Here is a 27,492-nt window from a genome sequence, read left to right on the forward strand (position 1 = left end):
ACAAGAAAAGTTTAATTTGATTCATCAGACTGAAAAAAAAAGTGTTTCAACCATAAATAATGTTTTACTGTCAAAAATGTTATTAAGTTTTCTTACAAAACTGCAGTTTTCTGCATAAAGTTCACCTAGAAGACATTAAAGAGTTTTCATGGCTGTGAGGTCAGATTAAAGGAAGCTCTTCATGGTGCAGTGGGAGCCACGTCAGGCCGGATCTGCAGGTTTGGCTCCTTTTCCCTTCCATCCTGGACACAATGGGAGTAAATGGATCCGGGGGATCAGATGAGGATTTATCCAGATAAAAATTAAAGCAGGTTTTTGTTAATCAGTCGTGTGGGAATCCTGAACCGAATCTCAACTCTAGTTTCACATTTTACACGCAGGCCAAACCACTAATTTCACATTGGACGTATTTTATAAGAATCTGTCATTACATGGTTGTAAAGCCCAGCCGTGATTTTACAGCAGCAGCAGATGAACGGGTCAGAACCAGAAACCGGGCCGGCGCAGGGAAAGCAGAGAGGAGGAGGGTGAATAATTGAAGCGAACAGGACGCTCTGTCCAAGCGCTCTGAAAGCCGGCCAATCAGACCATGTGTCTCCAAACATCCTGACTTATTCATATCGTCAGTAACCAGAGACACTCAACGCAGAAACAATCCTACAAGTCAATGTGTGGGTGGAGCTGAGAGGGGCGGAGTCATGCTGTGGGCCGGACCGCCATGTTGAACACAGATCTGTTACATTAGCTCAGATTTGTTCCGTCTTATGGCTTTTGGTTCTGGATGCCGTAAGCTGGAAGGATTTTTTTACTCTTTTTCCATTGGACAGTTATAAAGCGTAACCGTGGCAACAAGGTAACGTTTTTGGAACTGGGAGAAGCTCATCAGCATCTTAAATACCTGAAAATGAGGCTTCATGGATGCACAGAGAGGAGGAGGAAATTCAAAGCTTCTCTTCCATCCATCATAATGAAGGAGGATCTTATCCCCTACTCCAACATCTCCAACCTGACAGATTTAGGCTGCTGGTTCAGCAGATTCAGTTCGATTGGAGATCAAAATTGTAACATTTGTTACATTTCTAGCTGCTGCTGTTCTTTCACTGCACTGAATCAAACAAACCAAACTTATTGAGAAACCTGTTCCCCTCCTGGTCTGTGGGGGCGCTGCACCAAGAACCACTAAAGGAAACGACAGAAACCTCTGAAGACACTGAGCACAGCTTTCTTCTTCACAAAATGTAAATAAAAATGGAGGCGTCAGATTTTAGCGGTTTTCTCGTTTGTCTTTAGTAAAAAAAACACCAACCATTTCTCCTGCTAATGCTAGGTTTGTTTTGGTGGCATTTACCCAGAAAGCCCTGCGTTGTAGTCCATTTCCTGCTTTTGGAGCGGTCTACAGGTCGGCTTCACATATGCATCCAAACTGAAACAGAGTTCACTTCAACCCAACCCAGATCGAGGTTAGTAGAACCAGAGTTCGGTTCTTTTGTCCTAATCAGAGATCGATTTCACGTTCACACTTCCCGACCAAACCGGACTTTCTAGACAAATGGATTGGAGTTGGAGTTGGTTCAAGCGACCAAACAGCGTTAGTGTGAATGCTCCCTTAAAGAGGAGCGGCAAAAGCAAATGACATGGATTAGCAGAGCTAGCCTTCGTGGTAATTATGAGACAGTCGTACAGTAACAGCTTTCAGTCAGAGGCTTCTGCAGATTCAACAGCCACTGATATTTTTGTTTACTGAATGTTTAAACTACAGCCTGATGAAACGAGACGCATCGACCTCACCTCCATTACTGATCGCAGAGATTCCTCTGTGGAAATCTTCAAAACTGATGACGCCGAGACCGCTGGGGTCCAAAAACTTGGTCAGATCCTTCACCTGAACGAGAAAAAATAAATAAATAAAATAAATTTTACTTTTAGCAAAGCAGCAGAAGATACTCAACCATCATGTAATAAATGACAAGGGAAGGTTTTTCTTTCAGATCCTGTAAATGAGTAACCGGCCTTGTGACTTCGGTGAGAAACATTTATGATATAAAGAGTTCACTCTACATAATTTCACAGAGACAGCAGCATAAAGTCATTACAGGGCAGAAAATGCCCAATAAAACGCTGCTGCCCTCCAGAAATAAAAATCTGCATTTGCAGATTTCAAGTGTTTAACTGTCCTGAATTGAGTGCAACAGTGGCTTCATAAAAGCTTTTTACGCACTACAAAGAGCAAAGTCTTTAAACTCTGAGGGAAAAAAGGCTATAGACAATTCAAAATGTTTGCAAAAAACCAGAGGTTGGAGAAAGTTCCTGCAGTTAAAAATGAGGAAGAAAAGCTGATTAAAAGAGCCGACTGCCTGGTTTCACATTCACAGCATGGAGCGGTGCAGCGCAGGAGCTGCAGGAAACGGGTTACATAAGCGCACCTACATGCTGCATCGCTCCGCCGGTTACCTGGCAACCAGTCGCTCTTTACATGGAGCTGGAAATAAATCCCAACAGGGAGCCAGCGGGGACCTGCTATCTGCCGAACACGGGCGGCTTAAACAGATTCATGAACACAAGAATCAAATCTGGACTCTGGGTCAGGATCCCGACCAAACTGAGTCCAAAATGTCTGACATGAACTTCATCCCTCCCTCTCCTTCGCTCCTGATATCAGTTACAAATAAAAACAAGCTGATCGCCTTAGCAACTCTGAGCTGCGACTCAAAGAGGCCAGAAAATCCCAACAAAGTAACGCCGACAAGCCGGAGAGATTAGGGTCTGGGTCCGATGTTTCAGCAGGAAAAGTCAAGAACTTTTCAAGAATTTAAGGCAAGTTTCCAAACTTTTCCAAAACCACACCTTGGAAATAACACAAAGAAACAACAAAAAAAAACAAACAAAGAGTTTCATTACATAATTCTCATGTGATGTCACATTTCTGGAAACTTTGAAGCTGACAGCCATCTTGATAGATAAACGTAACCAACTGTCATGGTAGTTGCTATGGCAACAGCTTAAGAGAAGCTCTCGCCTCGCTTATCTCCAACTTAAGCAATAAAATTAATTTACAGCTATTAAGCCTGAAGTTTATTTTCCATATACTTTCTTGTTGTTGGTTCATCTTCGCTTTGTGCTGCGCTTGCCTACCAAGATGGCAGCTCGGGCCGCGGATCCCATCCAGTTAGGACAAGTTGTTAAACATATAACGTAAGACAATCAATAAGTCACTGAGCTATTAATATTACAATGTAACAATTCAAGTAAATCATGCTAAGGTGAATTACCTTCCTGCTCAAATTAAATACTTAAACACAATATACAATGAAAGTTATGAAAAATAAACATTATTGCTAAGTTTTCTAGCAGTTAGCAAAATAAATAATTTTGGTCATTTTAACTGATCTAAAGCAAGTTTAGTCTGATTTAACTTCAGACAAGAGAATAAAAAGTGTATTTTTTTTTACAGTTTACATGTTATTTCTACTGTAAAAAGTTTTCCACATTTAGGCTTTTAATCAAACATTAGGATTAATTTTACAGCAAAACTCTGCAGTCTGAACATCAAGCACTTTCAAGGACTTTATATAGAAACCAAGCACTTTCCAAACCTTGAAAACCCATCAATGAAATTCAAGAATGTAAGGATTTTGTCAGGTAGGCGACAGGAAGTGACAGTGTTTGGTTCTGTTAACATCATGCTCCTTCCTGCAGAGGAAACCCTCACTGAGGTTTCCTTTGGGTTGAACCCGATGATGGAAACGCTTGCCTGAGGTCAGTGGCAACGCGTTTAGTGTTTAGCTTCCAGTTTCTCGCCGCACGCCGATGAGTCATGATGTTCCGATCCAGAAACGCCTCGGCTGCGAGAACACGACAAGCTCCTGACTTTATTTAATAATCTGTTATATTTAGCAGCAAACGGCTCAACAAGCGTTTTTTCCTTTCACAACCACAGGATGCTAAACAGAGCAGGCAGACGGCTGAAGCCGGCCTCCATCTGAGTTATTAAGAGACGCAGCAGCAGGTCCCAGTAGAGCAGAGTTTAATCTACATCTGGGCTGGAACTAAAGGTCAGCAGAACCACAGATAAACTGGGCCAAACATTTATAACTGAAATCATTTTTCTTCATCTAGTTTCCTTTAAAACCAGTTTTGTCATTTGATTAATTCTCCTCATTTTATTCTCCATTTAAAACCACAATAAAACTATTTGCCCAAAACAGAGTAAATAATTGCAAAATATCACCATGGAAATCCACATCAAAGAAAAAAAAAAATCCACAAATATTGTCAAGTTTTATGTAATGCCAACTCCCACCTGCAGGTGGCAGTATTTCGTTTGTGTCACCAATTCATCTAATTTTTATTCTCCATTTGAAAGTAAAATATGTATTTGACTAAAACAAAGAAAATCATTTTAATTTTATTAAAGCAGATTCCATATTTTGTAATTCCATATTCATGAAAATTCACAAAAAATCCAACCTGCTAATGCATAATTATGAGTTTATGACCAATTTTCCCACAAAAATGGTCAACATTGTGTTGAGCGACTACTAATTTCCACCTGCAGGCGGCAGAATTTTTTGTTGCTGATTATTTTGACTCATTTTCATTCACCATTCTAAAGTACAATAACTAAATTTCCCCCTAAACAAAATTAATCTTATTTTTAGGCAAATATTGAAGTTTTTTTGAATTCCACAATTGTGGAAATTCACACAAAAAATGCATAATTGTGAGTTTATTGCAAATTTTCCTACAAAAATGATCAAAGTGATGCTAACTTCCACTAACATTTCTTACTGCGTCCCGACAATTCACATGTCTAACCACGGATTTGTTTCAAGACGTTCCATGAATGATCACTGGAAAGCTGAATGGCTGTAGCAGCACTTTGCACCAATCTGATGGTTAAATAACCTAAATTATAGGTTAAAAGCTATAAATATTTTTGTACTTGAGCTAAGATGTTTTGTTTTTTTAATTCAGTTTAGTTGCAAAACTTGTTTTTGAATTAAAATGTTTCTTATTTTGTCAAAAAATTACAGAGTCTGCAAATAAACTGGATTAAAAATGTAATCCAGTCCCACCACTGGTTATTTTTGGTTCAAGTTGCACCGTGAGAATCTCATGCCAACTCGTTCCTGAATTACATGTTCTGTTCAGCTGAACTCGGATGCAGCAGCGGGTTCTGCTGGTTAGAGCAGCAAAGCATTGTGGTTTTTCTGTTTCCTCTATTTGTGTGCGACCGGTGGCGGGGCGCGCCCGAGCGCCGCGGCTCAGACCGCCACTGTGCGTGACCTCACCGAGACGAGCAACCTGGGGCGACGGGCTTCCACCGCGGGGATTTCTGACCCGCTCCGACAAGACGGAGAAAACCACCAACAGGTCGGAACAAAAGCAGCAGCAATAATCTTAAACTTTTCCAGGGGAGGAATTAAAAACAACGGCAGTGGTTTCTGACAGCGGGACAATCCTCTGTGGACTAGCGGTGGAAGAGTAAAGGGAGACACAGCCGCAGCTTTTGTGAGGAATTGGGGTCAAAATCGGGGAGAGACCCGAGGACAGAAAGGTTTCTTCAGCAGAAAAACCCTAATAAGATGCGAGCTGCAGGACATTCCCCCCTGGAGGCAAAGCATTCATCAGCAGGTCATCAGCACAATGATGAGGTCACAAGGGAAAAAAATTAAATAAAAAATCTGTTTGAACTACAACTGCATTTTACTTCACATTCAGAGCAGAAAATACTGAACATCCTGAGAAACTAGTAAAAAGAAAAAAAAAAAAAAAAGTTCAAACTGACGCACAAATTTTACTGCTGGGTTACGATGGTAAATTTTGCTGGACGGTAAATTGTCCCAGAAATTATAATAATGTGTTTGAGACCATTTTAAAGTGATATAACGATAATGTCATAATAACATAACACATAAAAAAACAACTTTAAATTCTAATGAAGAGCTAACACTGGAACTGGAAGACATTTTAAATATTCAATTAATTATAAAGACTCAACAAAATAATTTTTTAAAAAAAAACAAAAAAAAACTGGAGACTTACCCTGTTTTTGGTAAAAAAGAGCAAAAAGAAAAAAATAAATTAAATAAAAATTATGCGATTAATCGATTTATTTCAACAGGCCTAATCATGAGTCTTTGGGAAAAGCCCAACATGTTGCACCATGAGGATCTAATCCAGACCAAATATTCTCAACAATAAAGTGTGTGTGAGCATAAATATATCTGCCATCTTTGTAACATATCCTGACCCCATTTGCATGTTTGACCTACAAGAACCAACCGGAATTCATGCAAATACCAGATGAATGTTTCCCTGCAGCCTGGCGGCTTCCTGGGAAATTTGCAAAGATAGCCAAATCCAAACCCGTTTCCAGCTTAGAACCAACATCAGAACAATCCAACTACTGGGCAGAAAGACAGGCGTCATTATCATCTTTAATTTTAACCTGAACAGGGAAACCTGACAGTAACGTCTCGGTCTGAATGGTTTTTCACTCATTTCTGGTCCTGTGATTTTCCCAACCGCGTGCTGAAATGTTTCTGTTGGCGCTGCTGTCCAAACCATCACTTTGTGGATTGGACTCGCTCAGGCGTGGATGATATTCAAAACGGTTATCACCAGATTACTGCTGTGCAAGGACAGATGAGGGCAGAGCCCTGTCAAACATGGAGGCCGTGTCAACATGTATCCCAGCTGATAGGAGGGGAGCGAAGCATTTGCTTCCCGCAGCAAAAAGATGCAATCACTGCGTGTGCAAAGTGCCAGCCTGGTCGGATCAGCGCCGACACTCTAATGTGATCTGGACGAGTGCAAGACTACAGATTGTCAAGTCTGAAGAACCAACCTAAATTGGTACAAATGTTCCCAGGGACTTGATTTTTTTTTTTCTTAATAACTGATTAATGGAAGATGGCAGCTAATATGTTCATCAAGGAAGACTTAATATTTACCACAGTTTAATGTTTTGGGTGTCAAATCATATATAATTGGACTTATAGAAATCATATGTACTGACAATGTTTAGATCTTCCAAGATGGCCACTGTGGTCATCATGGAAAATTAATTTCTGAACTAAAATCACAAATTATACGAATCTGTTTGGCATCAATTGTAGCTACATATTCTGAACCATAGAAATTATTTTCTTGATCCTGCGTTTCCTTTTTCTGGCAGACATTTTTCAAAATGGCTACCACGATTGTAATGGAGAATACATGTTTGTGCTAAAATAGGCAGTAGTTAATGTTAGCTTCATTAACCACCAACTCATAAGGGAAGAATCTTAGTTATGCTAAGGCTAAACCACTGAAAACAAAATTATCATAAGGTAGCCATAAACAGCTAAACAATCACAAGCTAATCTGCTAAATACATAAAATTACAAAAGCTAATGCTAAAATCCTAAACATAAATTACCAGAAGCTAACTCTAAACATGTAAAAATATTAGCGGAAACTAATGCTACACAAAATATTAGAAGTTAATACCAAACCACTGAGCTTGTTTGATTTACTTCAGTGCTTAATTTCTGCAAAGCTTTCAGAAAGAGCTACAAATAAAATGTCTAAATATAAAAAGGCTAAAGCTAACCATTAAGATGACTGTACCTCAGTCTGTCACATGATCTCCTCCAGTTGACGACTGATGTGGGTCGTCTGACAAACAGCAACATCCTCAGTTTCAGTTTTGGTGGTCTATTTTGGTACATATCACTTTAAAATTGTATAAATAAAATGACGGCATCAAAAACACAATGTGTGACATCAAGTTCATCCAAGTCATGAAAATGAGTGACATTTTAAGGCAATGCTTGGTTAAAAAGGGTGTTGGAAAATGGCCGTCATACCGACATTCAAGTGGCTACTGGGAAATATGGAAAAATCAGCCCTTCAAAATAAAGTTATCTAACAGGTTTTCAGTTGGTGGACAGTCTGACTCATGAGAAAACATTTCAGTCCTAATCCTTCACATTTCTAACCGGGGAGACAGACGTGTGGCCAAACGGGGGCTTCGACCCGAGAGAAGGGATTCAAAAGATTTAGCAGGGCGACCAAACTGGGTACAACATCAACAAGGTGAGGCCTGTTTGAAACGGACCAGAGGGTCTGAAACATCAGCTCCAGTTCAGCCAGTGATACCAGGTTAACAACACACTCTTCAGTAATTACGCCATTACTGAACATTTGATTTTAACCTCTTTCAGCCATGGAAGATGCTGTTAGCAACTGTTAGCTGAGCTCAACACAGACTCTCAATGACAATCATCAAAGATGCTAAAGGACGGCTGGGCAATACTCTAATATGCATCACGATAGATATCAATCAATATCAATAGATAACACATCTGATTGAATATTCAATAACCACACAGCATTCTGGGAGATGTAGGCAGAGGAAAAGCTTTAGCTGCTCAACCTCTCACAGCTAGCTAGCTGGGCTGGTGCAATCAACTCACTCTCTCTCTTTGGTTGCCGAGCAACGACCTGCTGAGTAACTGGAGCAGAGGCAGTTTAAGATTTCACCATTGAGTCTCATAACTGCTTAAAAATAAACAGAGTAAAAACTGTGGATAAAAACAGGAAATGCCAAATAAATATATATATATATATATATATATATATAAAACTGAGTAATTGATAGACTTAAATGGCAATGATGTTATTCAGCCCTTTGCTAATTCTAGTTTCACATGTCAACTATGTAACTGATTTACAATGACTGCTATCACACAGCAGCTCATGCTAATATAAATAACCAACCACTCAAAAGAAAAAAAGCTGAAAAAATATTTAAATGTTGTCCTATTAGTATATTATAGGACAAAAAGTTTTCTAAATATTACCGATTTGAAATCACTCAAAAATTCTGATACATTTAAAGTTTAACGCTTCCTATAAATCAAGTAAGCGAGTGGATTTGGTTGATAAAAATACTAATGTTTTTTTTTACTTGAAATTAAGCCTAATTGTTGATTATGCACGTTTGTTTAGCATAGAAAATATGCAAACAAAGAGCCGGGCCTCTTGATTACTGTAAAGCCACATAAACATGCAGATTGGAAAATTAAACTAAAAATAATTTCCTTCAGTTCAGCCGATTCTTACACGTGAAATCGATCTTATCCACAAAAAGGTCAGAAAATCAGCCACTGTCCAAGTTTGGACAGAAATACTCAAATGTTCAAAACAACTTTGTATTGTTTCACAGGCGTGGTTCAACGTCTCTAATCAAATAAAACAGAAACATTTTAGGGTTATTGTGACCTTATAATACCCAACAGTGTCAGTTATTAAAAATGTTTAAATTGGCTGATCAGAGTTTTTAAAGTGATCGGCCTGGAACTGCAATCTGTCCCATTTTCATTCAAAATAAATCTCTAAATTAGAAATATATTTTACATTTTTATTTTATTAGCAGTAAAGATAAAGGCTTGAAGGGGTGGACATACCAGTCACACCACCAGATTATCCCAAACCACAGGAAGTGAAAATGAAAAGATGAATCTGTGTCGTATTGATGCGTTTCGGTTTGAATTAATGACAACATGCTTGGCAGATTTTAAATCCCCATCAGAAACAAACATCCTGCTAATACCAGCATTGATTCACCACATAAGAAATTACACATTTTATTTCCTACAATGCCATAGCATTATTTTTATAAACCTGAACCAGGTGAAGCTAAAACTACCAGTGGGAAGAACATTACAGACAAAAGAGTTTCCATCTTAAATACAAAATATGTATACATTCTGTACAGTTTTGGCTCAATTACTACTCTGAAGGCTTTTGTCCAGCAAAAGGCCTATTTTTTGAGTCTGTATACTTAAGTTAATGATTAATCACTTACTAAAATAGTCGATTAATCATGATGAATCCAATTAACCGTTTCAGAAGTGTATATTTGATTCAGTAACAACCTAAAACCCAGACAGGAACTGATGATGTTTTTAAGCGGATGAGCTAAACAGGCTTCCTGCAGTCGGACTCTCAGAGAATCAATAATAAATGGATCTGTGGATCATTTTACTCGGCGCTTCGCTCCGATCAGAAGCAGCTCCTGAAAAGAGAAACGGCCATCTCACCTGATCTGCCCCGTAGGCCGCCGCAAACTCCAAAAACTCCTTGACGCGGACGAACCCATCTCCGTCTTGGTCCAAGGCGTCGAACACCGCTTTCAGAGAAGACACGTCGTCTTGTCTGGCGTTTCCCACTGCCGCCGGAGGAGGAGGAAGGTTTAAATCAAAAGACGCCACCTGATGCTGCCTCTCCTCTGAACCACCATCATCATCATCATGAACCTCCTCAGCAGTCAAATACAGATCCAGAGCCATTTCCTCCTGGTTTGATCGCGTTTTAGCAGCGAAATTACTTCGGTCTTCCATCAAATCCACAGAGTCTTCATCGTTTTCACTCCTTTCCTCTGAAGGAACATGGCCGATTACAGCAGACTGAGCCTCATTTTTTGGTACAACAGAAGCAGGACTGTCAAAATCCAACAAAGGTGGCGAATGGCAGCTCTCAGCAGAGCTGCTGGTTAAAGGCAGATCAGTCACTTGATCAGGGAATAAACCTTTGTCTCCGGTTTCAGGTGACAAAGTCTGAGAGGGAGGGAGCGCTGCCTGCTCCTCTGCAATCTGAGTGTTTAACTCGCTGGGCGAGTCCTGGGTGACCCCAGAGAGGTCAACCAGCAGAAACGGCTCTCCAGAATTCCTCCTGGAGATGTTAAAAGGAGAGCCGAGGCTTATTAGGTCGCCCTGATCAGCGACGGCGTTGGATTCGTCATGGGAATCTGCTTTTAAAGTCAACTCCTTCCCCATCACATCAGTCAGAGTTGGAGAGAAGAGCCACGACAAAGTGCTGTCGCTGATTTCCTCAAAACTTTCAGTTAAAGTCAACCCTTGCAGATAAGCGCTGGCTTGTTTTCCTTCCAGCTGCAGATCCCCACAGGAAAAAGCCGAGACTGTGATGAGGTCCTCCAGGGCCACAGGCTTTTCCACACTTTTCTGAGGCGTTGCATCGTCATAGTCACCTTTCCTGAAGTCCAAACCAGTCTGACCAGTACTGCTGGGACTCGGAACACCTCCACAGTCTGGATCCACTGGTTGAAATCCCAGCGGAAATGGCTGCTCTGGCTCCCACTGAGCATGCCCCAAAGGGCCAGAAACAACTGTAGGCTCCATCTACACAACCTCTATCGTTAGGAAGCAGCTTTTAAAATTCACTGCCATGTTTTCAATGGTTGAAACTTTGAATTTCCAGTGAACAAGAGTCAAAATATCAGTTCCGTTTATTAAAACAAAAACCAAACCCACACTTCTAAAGCGTTACCTTAACGCATAAGACATGTTTTCACTCACAGCCTGGTTTTCTGTCATGGTTGCTGAGCCAGAAAACATCCAACATCAGCACGCTTCCTTCCCTCACGGCCTGCGAGCCGCTAAACCGCCGACATGACGCCTCCGAGCCGAAACCAGCACCAGCGGCTGAGCCTCAAACGGTAATTAGCGCTACACGAAGCCGAAACGAGCTCCAGCTGCTGGGGTTGTCCAGCCCCGGAGCCGCCGTGTTTATGCCGGACAACTGGCTCTAACTCCTCCTTCGAGCATCTACCTTCTCCGCGGCCATTGGTCGAGGCGGCTGCTAGCCGACTAGCTACACATATTAGCCCACCAGACTGCTAACAGGTTAACATTTTAGCCCTAATTAGCGAAAATGGTCAGTTTCTCCTTTTTGGATCTTATAATCCAACGCTATGTCTTCATTTCCTTCCGTTTCCTTGTTTTAAACGTCCCCCTCCCCGCTCTGTCCACCTGTGTCAGCCGAGACAGGCCAGGAGAAGAGAAGAGTGACGAGTCGAAACCGTTATTTCCTCCTCAGATCCGGCGTCGTTCTCCGGATCAGCGCCTCTCCTTCTCCAGAAAAATAAAACTAAGGTGTTCAAATGAGATCAGGTAGATCCATGATGCGAGGTTCTGTCCACCGATGTTGATCACAGACACAGAAAGCTCTCGCATCAGCATCAGCAGTGTCCCATCCTCCTCCTCCTCCTCCTCCGCCTCCTCCAGCCGCATACGCTCAGCGATGACGTCAGACGCACGCATAGAAAATACCCCGCAGTGTGAGGTTCCATAGCAGCTTTTCACCGGAAGTTGTTTTACACAATATAACGCCGATGTTCAATGGAAACCGCATATTTACATACAGTGTTTCTAAAATATATATATAACATTTTCTGCTCACTGGAAGATTTTAAACCGCATTAAACCGTTTGTTGTGTTTTAGGTCGGCTAGGGCAGGGGGGATACCAAGTGGGGGCCCGAGGGGGCCATGACACCCTCTCGAAATATGGCCACCCCCGAAGAATCATGTTTAGATCATAAAAAGGCATACATACGCATCTTCTTCCAAAAATAAAATAAAATAAATCTTTAAAAATAAAACCAAATATATTCACTGTAATTCAGACGGCTACAAGAGATCTTTCATGCGTTCATGCATTTTCATCATCCAAATTTCTGAGTTTGAGAAGTTGAAAATTTCATAGAAAAACCCTTCAAATGTTAAAATTTTGACTTTTGAAACTCAAGAATTTCCCTTTTTTTCTAGAAAATTTCTGAGATTAATCACAAATTTTTTTCTAGCAAATTTTCAACTTTTGTGGCTGAGAAAATATGTTGTTTTTACTAGAAATGTTTTTATTTTTTAGCAGATATTTACTAAAATTTCTGATAAGTAAGAAATTTACTTTACAGTGATTTTAATACATCTTCACTGTCCCTAATACACATATATAAATACACACATACATTCATAGGTTTTTGCTTTTTATCTATGCTGCCTTAAACTTAAAACAGAGTCACACCACTGAGTCACTATAATCATATCCAGATAATTGTTTATGACTTTCTTCAAAGCCAATAGCTTACTTACAGTAAGATAATAATAAAAAAACAGGGCGATGTTTCGTTTCATAATAATGAGCCACTGAGCTGCTAGTAGAAGTATTTGCAGCAGGGATCTCAAACTCCAGGCCTCCAGGGTCCTGCAGGTTTTAGATGAGCCACAGGTACAAAACACTGGAATGAAATGGCTTAATGACCTCCTCCTGTGTAGATCAGTTCTCCAGAACCTTAATGACCTGATTATTCTAGTCAGGTGGTGCAGCAGAGGCTCATCTAAAAGTTGCAGGACACTGGCCCTCGAGGACTGGAGTTTGAGACCCCTGATTTACAGCATTCTGGCGCCCCCTTCTGACGGTCAGCAGAACTGCATCACATTAAAACCGAATCACATTTTAAACCATTTAAATTAAATTCCAGCTTTAAACTATTTTGTAGATACTGGTGTTATTTATTATTTAGCAGTTTCAAAAAATGATTTGCAGTAAGTTTCCATTTCTACCCAACAATCTGAAGAGACTGGAGAGAAAGCAAGTTGTCATACAGCAACAACTGAATAGAAAGATTTTTATTACTGAATAAATCAAAGGAAATGTTTTACAGTACTGACAGCTGGATTGTTGCTTTACCTACCACAGCATATTTCGGTAGACAGAAAAAAGAGGAGCAAATTTCTGCCAAAACACTGAAAAATTTCAAGATTTCTAAGATTTTTTTGAAATGTAAAAACTTTGCTCAGAAAAAAAACTTTTGCAATTTTAGATCAATCCCAGGATTTTTTTTTTTTAATTTTCAGGTTTCTATGTTTTTTTCCAGCAAATTTTTGACTTTTAAAACTCAACTTTTTAGAGTAATCTCAGAAATTTTCTAAAAACAAAAAGCAAAAAACTATGAAATTTCTGAGTTTAAAAATTTTCAACGTTTGTAACTCAAAAATTTTCCAGGACTCACAAATTTTTGACATTTGAATTTCCAACATATTTTTAGAACATTTTTTAAATTAATCTCCGAAGTTCAGTTTTTTCTTGATAATTTAAAATTTTTCAAGCTCTGGTGTTTCAGAATATTTTCTAGAAAATGTCTGTGATTAATCTAAAAACTTCAGATTTTTTTTTCTTTTGCAAATTTTTGACATTTTAAAATTCAAAAATTAGGCTTTAGAATTTCCAAGTTTTTTCTATAAAATCTCTAAAAAAAATTTCTAGCAGATTTTTCACTTTTTGAACTCAGAAACGTCAGAGGTTTATCAAGAAAATTTCAGAAATTAATATCAAAATGTTTGAGATTTTTTTAAAGCAAATTTTCAACTCTGAAACTCAGAATCTTTTTTTTCTAAGAGATATCTCACATTTTTTGGCTGAAATTTACTAATTTTTTAATCCTAATGCACAGTTGTAATTCCTTATAAACAATATGAACATAATTTATTTGTGTTCTTCTCTACTAGAAACCTTCCAACACCTAAAGCAGCAGAATCCATAATAAACATCAAACATTGTCCATAAGTTGCTTAATTTCTTTACACAGGTCCTGATTTCTCCTGATCACTTGTCCTTCCTCTTTTCCGGCAACCAGTAACCTGTAGGAGCAAAATAAATATAAGTATCAGATATCATATTTCTGTTTGGGCAGAATCAGAGCCTTTCTCTGTAGGAACGTTTCTCCAGAAGCTGCACCTCCTCCTACCCACCTGGTCAGGAGGAGGACTCACAGCTTAGCGCGTTTAGAGGCAGCTATACCCAGCAGCGCCGAGACGTCGTTGGGCGAGGTCAGCCACGCCCCGCCGTCCGCCACCAAGATGGCGCCCGTCACGTAGGAAGACGCTCGGCTGGCCAGGAAGAGAGCGCAGTGGGCCATCTCCGTCTTGTTGCCGGCTCGCTGCAGAGGAACGGCCTGGAACGAACCCGCGGCCTCGGCAGCAGGACCGCCTGGATGTTTGGGAAACAACGGAAAGCAAGTCAGGCATGTTTTCTACCACGGAGCAGAAAATTTCTGCTAAAAAACTTTTACATTAAAAAAAAAAAATGGAATTTCTGAGGTCCAAAAGAAAAAATTTGCCAGAAAGAACTCAGAAATTTTGAGATTTAAAAAATTTTTCCAGAAAAAAACCATAAAATTTTCTAAGTTTTAAAAGTTAGAACATTTTTAGAAAAGAAGTTTTGAAATTTTTAGATTAATCTAGAATTTTCCTTTTAGAAAAACTAAGACAAACATTTGCTTGACAATACGTTTACATTTTTAGATTAATCTCAGACATTTTCTGAAAAAACAAGAAGATTTCTGAGCTCCAAAAGTCAAAGATTTGCACAAAAAGACTCAAACGTTTCTGTGCTACAAAATTAGAAAATTAATATGAAAAAAAAATCTGAAATGTTGACAGTAATTTTAGAAACTTTCTAGAATTGTTTTTTCTCCAAAAGTAAATTTTTGACTTTTGAATTTCTGAGTTTCACAAATTGGAAATTTCAGCTGAATAACAGATTAAAATAAATATCTGTTGTTGAGCTCATATGTTTAACTACTTACTAATTTAGCAGCTAAAATGGGTTTTTAAATTGAAAATGTTGCTCATGTTGTCCATACATAGGTTTATGATTAAATTTGCTATTAATTAAAAAACTTTAATTAAGTCGCACCACTAATCTAATGGGTTCAATGTTTACCGAGTTTGCGGTAACCCTCGGTACCAGAGATCGGACCGGGGGCCACGGCATTGACCCGTACTCCGCTGGGCCCCCACTCCACCGCCAGGTGCTTCGTCATGGCATCTAGAACACAGCAGCAGCAGCAGCAGCAGCAGCAGCTTCCTGTCATTTATTTATTCATCATTCTCACATTAAAACAGGAAATAAAACCAGGAATGCTCCCACCGTTTGCTGCCTTGGCAGAGCCAGCGTGAACCTGCAGGGCCTGCCCTCGGTACGCCAGCGTGGCCGAGACGTTCACCACGTTGCCGCCATGATCCTGGGAAAGCAGCCGCACTCATTAGCGTTAGCATGAAGAGGATAATTCACTGAAAAACATTTAGCAAACTTACTGCCCTCTTGTAGCACCTAAAAAAAGTCAAATTTACATGACTTTTTTTTCATTACTTGCATCTTTAAAAGATGCAAGTAATTCAGTTACAACACTTCCTCTTGTCATCTTTGTCGTTTCTGCCAGTAGTAATGTCCTGTTTGCTGGTCATGTGACTCGTATGATGCGGAAAAAAAGTATTTCCACTGCAGTTTTGCGAAATAAATTCAATATGAAATATGTAAAAACTTTTTATACAAAAACAAGTTGTTTTTTTAATTAGCGTTTTTCCATTAAACAAATTTCTTTCAAAATTTCAAATCCTACAGTTATATGATCAATGGAAACGCAGCTGCTGTCTGGAGTAAAATCAGACCAAACTTTTCTTGATTTAGCTTCATTGGAATTAATAAAACTATTTATATTTGCTAAATGCCAGACATATTGGCAAAAACATTGTTTTCAGACATTTTTTGCAACTGTCTTTGAATTCAGAAGTTTTCATGCGTTTGGTCAGAATCAGCGTCTTTAAAACTGGATCCAAGTCAAAATGTCAAAATGTCCACTTCCTTTCTAATAATGGCAGATATGTTTTCATTGATTTAAAGTGAAATGTTGCAGATTAAAGCACATTTTGAGGAATGAAAATGTTTTTGTTTTTATGAAAACAACGCAGATGGAGTCCCGTACCTTGAACCATTTCTCATAAACCACCTTGCTGGTGTTGAACGTTCCCATGGTGTCGATCTCCAGGACGGTTTTGAAAGCGTTGAAGGAGAGTGCAGAGGCAGGACAGAGAAAGTTTCCAGCAGCATCTGTTTTAAATCAGTTTTCTTTACTGTATCTACAGAGGGATTTATGTTCAGAGGATCACAACTGACATAATGAAAAATAAAAGCGGAAGTAAATATATATTTTGTTTTTCCTTATATACATTTCTTGACAAAGACCCACGTATAAAGGGATAGAAAAAATAAACATTTATTGGTGAAAAGGAATGTGTGTGGAGAAGAAAAAATCAAATACATATACTTCTGCTTTTATTTTTAATTATGTCAGTTTTGGTCCTCTATATTCTCCATGAATGATCAGGAGTTCCTGAAACATTGCAAAGTTGAACTTTGCACCAATCTGATGGCTGAATAACAGATTAAAAACAATAAACATGTTTTTGTTGAGTTCATGTGTATTTATTTAATAATTTAGCAAAAAAGGTTTTTTGAAATGAGAATGCTGCTTATTTTATTGCTATAATTTAAAGGAATACTGAGAGAAAATGAGCATTCGGTTGAATAAAGTGACTATCTGCGACCTTTGCTCTACTTTCCCAGTGAACTCTGCTGCATTTCATTAAAATTATATCATTTTGGGTGGAATTCAGGCGAACAGAACCGCGATGCAGGATAAATCACGTACTGTTGATCAAGATGTCTAAACGGCCAAACTCCTTCAGCGTCTCGTCCACAGCGGCTGCGATGCCGTCAGGCTGCCTCACATCGATCCGCAGAGGGAGGCAGCGTCGTCCTGAAGCAGCCGACAGCTTCACCGCCGCCTAGAAAACATTTTCATGAAGTCGACACAGAGCCGGGACACATAGATAATATTCAACCAGAACTGGGCAGATAATGAGGAAACCTCTTTCAGCTTGTCCAGGTTCCTGCTAGCGATCACTGTGTCACAACCATGTCTGGAAAAGAAAGATAATAAATAATTATTGAACTCTGATATCAACAAGATATTTAGCAGAAGCTAATGCTAAAATGTGACACCAATATGTTATTTAGCATTAACTAATGCTAAAACACTACAATACCATGGTATTTAGCAGAAGCTAAGCTAAACTGTTACACCAACATGATATTTAGCAAAAACTACCAACCCACCACCACTAGCGGGCATTGTTAGCTAAAATGTTAGCTGCACTAACTCTAAAACACTAATAAACAATAGTTCCACTAATGTGAAAGTCTATAACAGCATGATATTTATTTGAAGACAGTGCTAACATGCTACACCACCATTGTATTTAGCAGAATCTAATGCTAAATTGTTAAATTCAACCATGTGTTTATACCCAAACATCAGTAGTGAGTGCTAACCCTAAAGCACCAATCATTAGCTTCATTAAAGCTAAAGCGCTACACCAACATTTTATTCAGTGGAAGCTAATGCTAAAGTGCTAATTTCAACAATGTTGATTCCCATCATCACTATTGGCCAGTATGAACTATAGTTAATATAGTTAACATAGTTCATATAAATGTTGCAGATTAAAGTTAACTGTAGTGGAACACAAACATTATTTCCACTGTTGCCAATGTGCTAAAATAATAATAATAATAATAATAATAATAATAATAACAACAACAATAATAATAATAATAATAATGTTTTTTTTGTTCCCAGCCTTTATTAACAGCAGATTAAAACAGAACAGGAAATCCTTCACCTCATGAAGATCTCAGCGATACGAAGTCCTATTCCAGATCCGCCTCCTGTGATAAAAGCAACTTGATCTCTTAAACAAAACAAGAACATTACATCTCTTTTAAGCAGTGTAATGAAAATACAGCATATATCCAAGAAATCACAAGTAAACAAATAAGTATTTGATTATATACTAAGCTTACTTTAGTAAATCTGGGCTGTAGATGTGTGTGTATGAAGCCAAGCAGTCATCTGAACCAACATCTTCAGGAAGCTCTTCTGTTCTTCTGTGTTCTGCCATGCTGATGAAAAACCCCAGAAGGAATCAAAGTGATTGTATTAGAGGCTAAATCCAGTTTATAATGTACGGAGGCTGGCAGATGGAAACACACAGCAAACTGTGAAAGGCGAGGCAAACATGCATGATTCAAACTCCAAAATACACAAAAACAAATTTTAAAAAATTACACAAATAATTAGAACATCAGCACGTATGAAGCTCTGCAAAGTCCTCCAGACCACTAGAGGGAGACCATCACCAAATCCTATGGAACCAGAAACAGGAAAGACAGGATGAGAAGAAAGTTGGAAGAAGAAAGAAAAGGTACGTTATACTTCATGTTTTCACAAAATTATAAAACTCCAGCATATTTGAGTTTTTTCTTACTGCAGACTCCCCCTAGTGGACTGGAGGATTTCCGCTTTGTTGAGCAAACTTCCAGTATTTCATACTTGCTATTGTTTTCTTTATTAAAAACTTAAAAACTAGATAGAGAAAAATAATGAATCCATTTTCTACCTATGCACAACAGAGAATTTTCTGCAACAAAATGTAAAAAAGGGCTGTGAAAACTTTTCCAAAGCGTTGCAAGTCCCTGGTGCTGTGTTCGGGTTTCCAGTACATCCCAGTTTGAGCTTAAAAGGATCAAACTGGGAAGCAAAATACACTTAATATTGTTGTTTATTTTACTAAATTTTGGCCTCAAAGTTAAACATTCCTCTAGTTTATTACAGACATCTCTATAAAATGTAAACTTAAACTTAAGTGAATTTAACAGCATTTAACTCACTCTGTTCTCTTCGGTCCAGTTAAAGTGGTTTCTGTCAGTTCGGTTGTTGCAAGAAATGAGCTGGTTTCGGTTCTGATTCTGGTTCTGTTCAGCGTGACTGAAGAAAAACAAACTAAAACCCAAATTTGTCACACAGAGAACTTCTTCAGATCGGTTCCTCAAGCTCTGCAGGAGCACAACATGGACCTTGGACGTTGAACGCAGTCGCTGTAATTCCACTGATGCATTCTGGGTAATGAAGTATTTTCCTGTAATTGTTTATTTCTGTTCCTAAAGGTCTCATTACTACGACGGAGTATTAAATCTATCCTTTAAAAAAACACACACATGGAAAACAGAGAAATAAAATGATAGAAAATAATACGAAAATAAATTGTAATATTATTCTTCTAGTAATATTTTATGGCGCAGATAGAAAAAAGTAATAATAAATTTCTGCCAAAAAATCGAATCAGAAATTTGCTAGAAAAAACTTGAAAACTTCTGAGTTTGATTAATCGAAAATTTGCTAACAAAAACTCAGACATTTTTAGATTAGTCTCAGAAATGTTCTAGAACAAAATTTAATTTCTGACCTCTAAGCGTCAAAAATATGCTAGAAAAAAACAATAAATTTCAAAATTAATCTCAGAAATTTTCTAGAAAATATTTTATTTTCTGAGCTGGAAAAGTAAAAAAAATATAGCTTATATATTTGTGAGACTCAGAAGTAGCTGTTTCTTCGAGCAAAACTTCGACTTTTCCATCTCAGAAATATCAAAGATTCTTCTTCATAAAACTCTGAGATTAATCTAAAAAAAATAATTTTTGGTGGAAATCTCATTTTTTTCTGTCTACAAAGGCCCTGATACCGCGTCGTATATTGATTTATAAAAAATTGGAATTAAAATATATTTTTCTGAGGATCTGAGACGATTTGACTGGAAACCAGTGACTGTTTCTTTCATCTCCAGTAACGATCAGCTTCTCTGTCGGCACCGGAGAGTTTCTCCTCCTGTAAACCGACACCGAACCAACCGATCCGGGTTTCCTCTTTCCGGTTGATGCTCATCAGTCTCCGTTAGAGCCGCACGACCCGTCGGGAGTTTCCGCAACAATAAAAAGCTCCGTGAAATGGAAACCGAGGGTAATTTGCTCTCTGATGTGTCTGAGAGCATCAGCAAGCCGAGTGGTTCCCTAACTGGATTTGCTGCTTTTAAACGCATCCATATGGCGCTAAACTGGTGCCATAAAGTTTGTTCAAAAGAAAAATATCTTAAAAATGGAATAAAAAATATTTGAAACTGAAAAGAATGTTTAAAATACAATTTAAGAAAGATTTGAAACGTAAGAAAAGTACAACTATTCTGGATGTATGGAACTAAATAGGGGCCATAGAGTTTGTTAAAAAGAATTAAACTAAAAATATTTTGAAACTGAAAAAAGTTCAAAACTGAACAAAAATACTTGAAACAGAAGAAAACATGTAAAAAGTTCAAACTACTTCTCAGATTCAAGTTTTTTTCCCAAGTTTCAAAATAATATTTTATAATCACAACATTTTTCTTTTGAACCAACTTTGTGGCCCCAATTTAGCTCCATACACCCAGAGAAGAAATACTCATCAGAAGTCAAATTTGTTTTCTTTGTACATTTTAATTCTTTTTTGCCTCCATGAACAACCAGGATCCAAACATCATGAGATGACAAACCCAAATAAAAGTAATTTAAAAAATATACTAAAATATATTTCACTCGTTTTTGTTTTTTATTGAAAAAAACACCTTTGCTTAGAAAAAATGAGAAACAGAATATGAAATAAAATGTGCCAGGAGTACAGACTTCTACAATAAAGGTACAAACCCCCCAAAAAGCCAACATTACAAACATTAGAATAAATTAAAAATATTAAATGACCTACAACATTCAAATAAACATAGTACAAAAAGTGAAGATGATCAATTATATTTGTGAATATAACATTTTCCAAACAAAATTAAATTAATTGCCAGTTTTCTACAGCTGACGCTTCATGTCATTTATTTTTAAGCAGCAGCTTGTAAATGTTTGGGAGACAGGGGGCGCTGTAGGCCAACTTTATTTAACAGAAACTCCAACACAGTAGTACAGAGTCTCTGAGCAAAGTGATTATTTTAAACATTCACCATCTTTAATTAAACTTTCTGCCTTTTTATTTAAGGGGTAACTTTAAATCCCTCTTTACCCCTAACTTTTGAAGTAGTTTTACTCTTGAGTAAAATTTTTGGTTAATTTTCGTCTCACTTAATATTTTAAAAGATTAAAAGAAAAAGTTTAGTTCTTGAACTGCAGTTGGGTTCAACTGAAAATTAATCGAATGGCCACAAAATGGCCACAGTTTGTACCCCCTTGTTCTAAGTGAAGCTAACTTCCAGCTGGTTCTGGTTCTGTGAGTCCGGTTGTGGTTTGAGGCGGCGTGTCGTCCCGCAGGCCCACCAGCCTGCTGCTAACCTCCCACAGCCGCCGCGCCGCCGCGTCGTCCAGCGCCTGCGGCGCCGGTTCCTTCTCCGTCATCACGTCGTAGTAGCGACCCGTCACGCCCGCCATTTCCTCTGCCACGGCCAGAAACACGCTGGGGTGGGCGCCGAGCTCCGGACTCTTCACCAGCATGGAGAAGAACGGGCCTGAGGAAGAGGACGAGGAAGAGGAGGCTAACAGCAAATAGTCTCTGATTATTTTCACCTATAATCAGAAATATCAGCAGATTTTGTTAGGATTTCTGATCATAGCTAAACATAAAGTAGTGGAGAACTAAAATGTTTTCAATTTAAAGTGAATCTAAACCCGATAAAAAAGTTAAGCTCCGCCCACAAAGAATTTCTGAAACATTCCACCAATGTGGGCTAAGAGATTGTGTGGGCGTGGCTAAGAGATGATGTGGGCGTGGCAAATAGATTATGTGGGAGTGGCTAAGAGATTATGTGGGCGTGGCAGTAGTAGGAAGGAGCGGAGGGTGGTACCAGGTTCACAGTTGCTAATTTAGCTCTTTGTGGCTATATTTAGCAACTTCTCAGATCCACCAGAGACGAGCAACAAATTCAGAAACAGTTTTAAAAATTCAACAAACGACAACTATAGTGACTTTTTTTTTTAAGTGACCAGTGACAAATCTAGTCGCTTTCTTCAAAAAGCAACAAGTGGCAAATGTCGTGACAGTTTTTATTTTAAAAAACCACTTGGGCGTGCCGTGATGGCGGAGGGGTCAGCGCGACCCACATTCAGGCAAAACTTAGCCTCGACGTGGCTGTCGCGGGTTCGACTCCCGGACCCGACGACGTTTACCGCATGTCTTCCCCCCTCTTCCTGTCAGCCTACTTTGAAAAAAAGGGACACTAGAGCCCACAAAAAAAAGACCCCTTGCGGGGCGATTAAAACCCCCCCCAAAAAACCCACTTTTCTCAAATAAACTATTGGCAACAAATAGACTTTTTTAAAATAAGCCACTAGTGAAACATTTTGCGACTTTTCTTAAACAGCGACTAGCAACATTTTCAAATAACCAAATAGCAACAAATCTAGCGACTTTTTAAAATACGCAAGACCTAAATTCAATTGAGAACTTGCATAAAGGCGTTAAATTTTCTGTTGACATTTTCAGTTGCTCCAGTTGCTCACAGGATCTATAGAGAGGTTTACTCCACACTTTTCAGGTTTTCGAGTGATTTTTAAATACTTTTGGTTACAGTGATTTTTACTTAGGGTTGTCAGATTGTCTGAAAACAGGTGCAGGCCACACTTTTCAGATGTTTCTCTATTAAAAACCTAACGAACAGTTCAGCAGAGACTCACTGAGAACGGTGGTGGAAAACTGCGACTGGTGCAGGCCGGTGTGTCTGCCGAGGTCCGTGGCTACGACCCCAGGGTGCACGGCGTTCACCGTCACTCCGGTGCCTTTCACACACACACACACACACACACACACACACACACACACACACACACACACACACACACACACACACACACACACACACACACACACACACACACACACCTCAGGTTAGAACACCGCGCTCATCGCAGGCCGGACCGCCTCCCACACCGAACGCAGCGCCGGCGGACTCGCCTTCTAGCCGCTTGGCGAGCTCCCTGGTGAACAGAACATTGGCGAGTTTGCTCTGGCAGTACGCCTGCTTCGTGTCGAATTTCTTCCTCTCCCAGTTCAGGTCGTCGAAGTCGATCTTTCCGACAATGTGGGCGAGCGAGGCCAGGTTGATCACACGACTGGGCGCGGAGTCTTTCAGCTTCTCCAGCAGGAGGTTCGTCAACAAGAAGTGGCCTGGAGGAAGTCAGAGGCTTGGAATAGGTTTACAGTTTTAGAGAAAGCTTTTTTACTGCTAGCAAATAGGCAATAAATCAATTAAACGCATGATAGATTAAAACAAATTCAATCATTTCCACTTGCATGGTTTATTGTTTTTCTCTTTTTACCAGAAGCTGGATGATAAAACTCTTCAGTCTGGTGCTTTGGTCTCAACTAGCCCTTTTTTGAAGGACAATTTTGTTTATAATTCATTTTACTTGCTTTTATGTCGATTTATTTTCCATATTTAAAGCTTTTCAATAAATCAAGTTCAATCACGTTGATTTGTACAGCGTATTTAAAAAAGTCATAAAAATAAGATGCAGTCACAGATTAGAGAGAAATAAACATTACATTTTTAAAGTCCAAAATTACAATAATTCATATAAGTAACAAAAAAAGACAAAAGAACATTTTTCCAAATCAGTTTCTTTCAATAAAAGAAATTTATGAAACTTTAACAGAAACTGCAGGTCTGTGTCTGGTAGATTTTGGGTTAAAATAGTTTGTTGTTCATTCAGAGGAGAAAATTAGAAAATTTCACTCAAGTAAGAGACGAAATACTTCATAATAAAAATAAATTAAAAAAATTATAAAATTGCTCAAGTAAAAATGAAAAAAATCAGCGTAGCAAAAATTTCCTAAAACTATTTTTTTTCATAAAAGTTACTCAAGTAAATGTAATTGAGTAACAGCAACTAGTTACTACCCAGCTGTGCTTTTTGGCTAGTGGAGTTAGCAAACATCATATTTAAAAATAGTTGGACTGTTCTGTTGTGTTTGATAAAAAGAAATATTTGGAAAATAAAATGCTGGAAAATATGAGGAAATTCCCCCTAAGGAAAAAAAATCTCCTCTGGTCCTTCTCGGTAAGTGGCTGAGAAACATGCCGCACTTTTCAGATTTGTAAGAGTGAAAATGTCTGGAAAACCATTTCTCTTTTATAATGCTTTCTCTGCGTTTGTTTTGCGCTTTTAACGGTGAAGTTGGATGAAAACACGCATCGGCTTCTACCTAAATGGTTCACTCCCAGCTGCATGTCGAAGCCGTCCTCCGTCTTCCCCGCCGGACACCGCATGACTCCGGCGTTGTTTATCAAAATGTCCACGCTCTTCTCCTCTGCAATAAAAAAGCAGGTTCGTTAGAAACTCTGTCTCATGTTTCTTCGGTTTGGTTTGGGGTTCTTTGCACCTTGATTGATTCTTTCTGCGAACTCTCGGATGGACTTCATGGAGGCAAGGTCCAGCTGGCACGCATAAACATGCGGGTTCAGCGTCTTCCCTCGGATCTCCTTCGCTGCCGCTTCGCATTTCTCCATGTCGCGGCATCCCATAATGATCCGGCCCCCTGAAGAGGCAAGAAACAGTGTGTCAGAAGCCGCGTTTCCATTACAAATGTCAATGATATTCCATTAATGTTGGGGACTTCCGGTTTGACCGCAAGATGAAGTGGCCGTACTTTCTTCTTCTTCTTTTCCATTATAGCGGATCGCGCTTTCTGAAGCTCCCACTTTAACACTATGTTATTATAAATTCGCTACGTGCTTGTGAATGAAACAATATTCATCGTGCTTCAGTAGAATCGCCACCAGCCAATGAGACAACGACCAACAGAGCAAAAAAAAGACAACGGGAGCATCTAACGGCTATGCTAACGGTTATGCTAGCAGGCCATAAGAAATCCCTCAGCAGATTCAATGCGGTGTTCGTAAAAAACAAATATTCCGCTAATTAAAAAGAAATTGCAATTGCGGTATTTTAGGTAAATAAGAAACGTAATTAAGATCCCATGTGAATAAGTTTGATCATTAAATATAAATAAACATCGTCCTCCAACTACTTCCTGTTATGGTCTTCTTCATGGTTTGTGACAGTGGCAGAATCCGGTTGTTGATCATGTCACTGTTCTGAGAAATACACCAATTTGATACAGCCAAATAATAATAATAATTAAAACACCTGATCACCTGTCAAAACTTTTTATCAAAAAATATATACATTCTTTTTAAACGCAGCCACTAGCAGGAAACACCCAGAATAAGTCAAGAACTGCTGTGTCTCCAGACCTCTGTTGGCCAGTTCTCTAGCCGTCTCCTTCCCGATGCCCGTGTTCGCGCCAGTTATCACGACGGTCTTCCCTTTAATCCCAGCCTTGCTGGGACAGCGGCCCCCAGTCACACGGTTCCTGGAAAACCAATTAAAATTCACCTTTTCCACTCAAAAACAAATTTTCTCAATCTTTTGTGAATAAAAAAACTGAAAAGTGTGGGGTACCTTTCTATTATATGAAAATATACAGTGATAAGATAATAGTAATAACAGTAATAAATATGCCATAGTGAATTGTGCAACAGGAAGAGTAAATTTCTGCCAAAGAACTGAGAAATATTTAGATTAATCAGAAATCTTCTGGAAAACATAGGGAAATTTCTGAGTTTGAAAAGTCAAACATTTTATGAAACTTACATTAGCATCTCAAACGCTCAAATTATACCTGAACTGCGACACCAAATCTTAAAAAGAAGGAAGTTCAAATCAACTCTTCCATCCATCACAACAGGCAAAGACCTTATGCCCTACTGCATCCAAATGGAGCAGCAAAAGCAAAGGACACGGATTAGCAGCAATAGTTAATCAATTAAGTTTCATTTTTATAGCACAAGGCAGCTAACACCTTATGGCTTAATCCAGGACTTCTTGTGATGGAATTGTGAAGGTCAGGAGCCTCTTGAGATTCACTGCAAAACTGACTGCTACTGGAGAATCTGTCTGCCCACAACATCACCATCCACAGCAACTTTTAAAAGGTACTTAGATTATATTAGTTACAATATCTAATATTCATTTGGGATCAATAAAGTTTGGGATACATGTCAGTGCGTGTCTGGACACAACAAAGTGTAACTGATCCTAAAGGTCTGGCTGTAATCACACAATCCATTCATTTACTCTAATAATCTGAATTATTATGTTTTCTGTGGCTACAGAACCTCTAGTTCTGCTACAACACAAAGAGAATGGCAACTATAGGAGCTAAAATAATAAAATGTGACAACAGGTTGTGTGTAAAATCCTGACAGTTCCAGTCGCATTATTCTGAGTTACTCACTTGATTAAAACGGCACTTCCGGCCACCGTACCGAACACGGAAACCGGTAGAATATATCTGCTCATGGCTGCGGAGAAACGCCGAAAACCCCGAACAGTTTAAGAAAGTTTTAACGTCAAACTCACATCTGAAAACAACACAACAGAGCAAGGTTACAGCAGCAGCCTTTCTGCGTCATCAGCCAGCGCCGAGAAGTGGAATTATGGGAAACGTAGTACTGAAGAAGCGGAAAACTTATTCTAGTTCTCTGTTGTTTAGACTTTCAGATTCAAGTTTGGACGTGATAAAGGTTATGGGATGCCATCACAGTCAAAAATCAGCAGCAATACTTTTCAGTTCCAGTTGCTATGTCATTCAAATTTACAGTTTAAATAAGCTAGCAAGCTAATTATTTAGTTTACAAACTAAAAATTTAGATTGCTAACTAAATATTTAGTTTTCAAACTAAATATTGTATTTAGTTTGTTAAATAAAAATGTAGCTGTTAGGGACATATTTAGTTTGCTAAATTGTTCGTTTGAAACTGCGACACTTATAAACAAATGAGCAACATGGTGACAGTATGACTGAAAAATTTACCTCCAATTTTCTCTCTTATTATTGTTGTTGGTTTTTGACTGGAAACTTTATGACTAATAGGGCT

General features: G+C 38.8%; 3 protein-coding genes across 8 annotated transcripts in view; all 3 read right to left on the reverse strand.

Annotated features, from left to right (window-relative positions):
- The window catches only part of rab11fip3 (RAB11 family interacting protein 3 (class II)), a 32,432-nt gene extending 20,364 nt beyond the window's left edge, over positions 1 to 12,068 (reverse strand). For 2 of the 4 annotated variants that reach the window (XM_027999813.1, XM_027999797.1), the window contains exons 1-2: positions 10,092 to 12,067; positions 1,789 to 1,882 (exon numbers count right to left, since the gene is read on the reverse strand). In XM_027999813.1, the coding sequence (XP_027855614.1) occupies positions 1,789 to 1,882; positions 10,092 to 11,189 (1,192 nt within the window). In that variant the 5' untranslated portion in view covers positions 11,190 to 12,067. Of the gene's footprint in view, positions 1 to 1,788; positions 1,883 to 10,091 lie in introns of all 4 variants that reach the window. The other 2 variants (XM_027999805.1, XM_027999822.1) reach the window with 2 other exon arrangements.
- Positions 12,069 to 14,241: 2,173 nt separating this feature from the next.
- Positions 14,242 to 19,636, reverse strand: decr2 (2,4-dienoyl CoA reductase 2, peroxisomal). 2 transcript variants are annotated; one of them, XM_028025694.1, is made up of 10 exons: positions 19,421 to 19,636; positions 18,554 to 18,652; positions 18,373 to 18,441; positions 17,559 to 17,610; positions 17,340 to 17,475; positions 16,614 to 16,738; positions 15,779 to 15,872; positions 15,572 to 15,676; positions 14,648 to 14,836; positions 14,242 to 14,487 (listed from the first exon to the last, which is right to left on the reverse strand). In XM_028025694.1, exons 2-10 carry the CDS (start codon positions 18,649 to 18,651, stop codon positions 14,453 to 14,455), a joined length of 903 nt encoding a protein of 300 aa, XP_027881495.1. In that variant the 5' UTR covers position 18,652; positions 19,421 to 19,636; the 3' UTR covers positions 14,242 to 14,452. The 2 variants fall into 2 exon arrangements, with proteins under 2 accessions (XP_027881495.1, XP_027881501.1); XM_028025700.1 differs by having other exon boundaries at positions 14,599 to 14,836.
- Positions 19,637 to 21,039: 1,403 nt separating this feature from the next.
- Positions 21,040 to 27,057, reverse strand: LOC114136620 (retinol dehydrogenase 13). Of its 2 annotated transcripts, none has more exons than XM_028004723.1 (7): positions 26,975 to 27,057; positions 25,807 to 25,925; positions 24,933 to 25,088; positions 24,756 to 24,860; positions 23,505 to 23,717; positions 23,228 to 23,329; positions 21,040 to 22,062 (listed from the first exon to the last, which is right to left on the reverse strand). In XM_028004723.1, exons 1-7 carry the CDS (start codon positions 27,025 to 27,027, stop codon positions 21,803 to 21,805), a joined length of 1,008 nt encoding a protein of 335 aa, XP_027860524.1. In that variant the 5' UTR covers positions 27,028 to 27,057; the 3' UTR covers positions 21,040 to 21,802. The 2 variants fall into 2 exon arrangements, with proteins under 2 accessions (XP_027860524.1, XP_027860513.1); XM_028004712.1 differs by having other exon boundaries at positions 26,850 to 27,040.
- Between the last annotated feature and the right edge of the window lie 435 nt (positions 27,058 to 27,492).

The sequence above is a fragment of the Xiphophorus couchianus genome, chromosome 2, assembly GCF_001444195.1.
Source record: "Xiphophorus couchianus chromosome 2, X_couchianus-1.0, whole genome shotgun sequence".
Lineage (NCBI taxonomy): Eukaryota > Metazoa > Chordata > Actinopteri > Cyprinodontiformes > Poeciliidae > Xiphophorus > Xiphophorus couchianus.

Excerpts from the sequence above, each read along its gene's own strand:
- LOC114136620 (XM_028004712.1), bottom strand. The coding sequence starts at position 26,914 with ATGAGCAGATATATTCTACCGGTTTCCGTGTTCGGTACGGTGGCCGGA. Across the intron at positions 25,926-26,849 it reads GGAAGTGCCGTTTTAATCAA|GAACCGTGTGACTGGGGGCC; the intron begins GTGAGTAACTCA and ends TTGGTTTTCCAG. Across the intron at positions 23,330-23,504 it reads GCTCGCCAAGCGGCTAGAAG|GCACCGGAGTGACGGTGAAC; the intron begins GCGAGTCCGCCG and ends TGTGTGTGAAAG.
- decr2 (XM_028025694.1), bottom strand. The coding sequence starts at position 18,651 with ATGGCAGAACACAGAAGAACAGAAGAGCTTCCTGAAGATGTTGGTTCA. Across the intron at positions 15,873-16,613 it reads TTTATGAGAAATGGTTCAAG|GATCATGGCGGCAACGTGGT; the intron begins GTACGGGACTCC and ends CTGCTTTCCCAG. Across the intron at positions 14,488-14,647 it reads CGACGTCTCGGCGCTGCTGG|GTTACTGGTTGCCGGAAAAG; the intron begins GTATAGCTGCCT and ends TTGCTCCTACAG.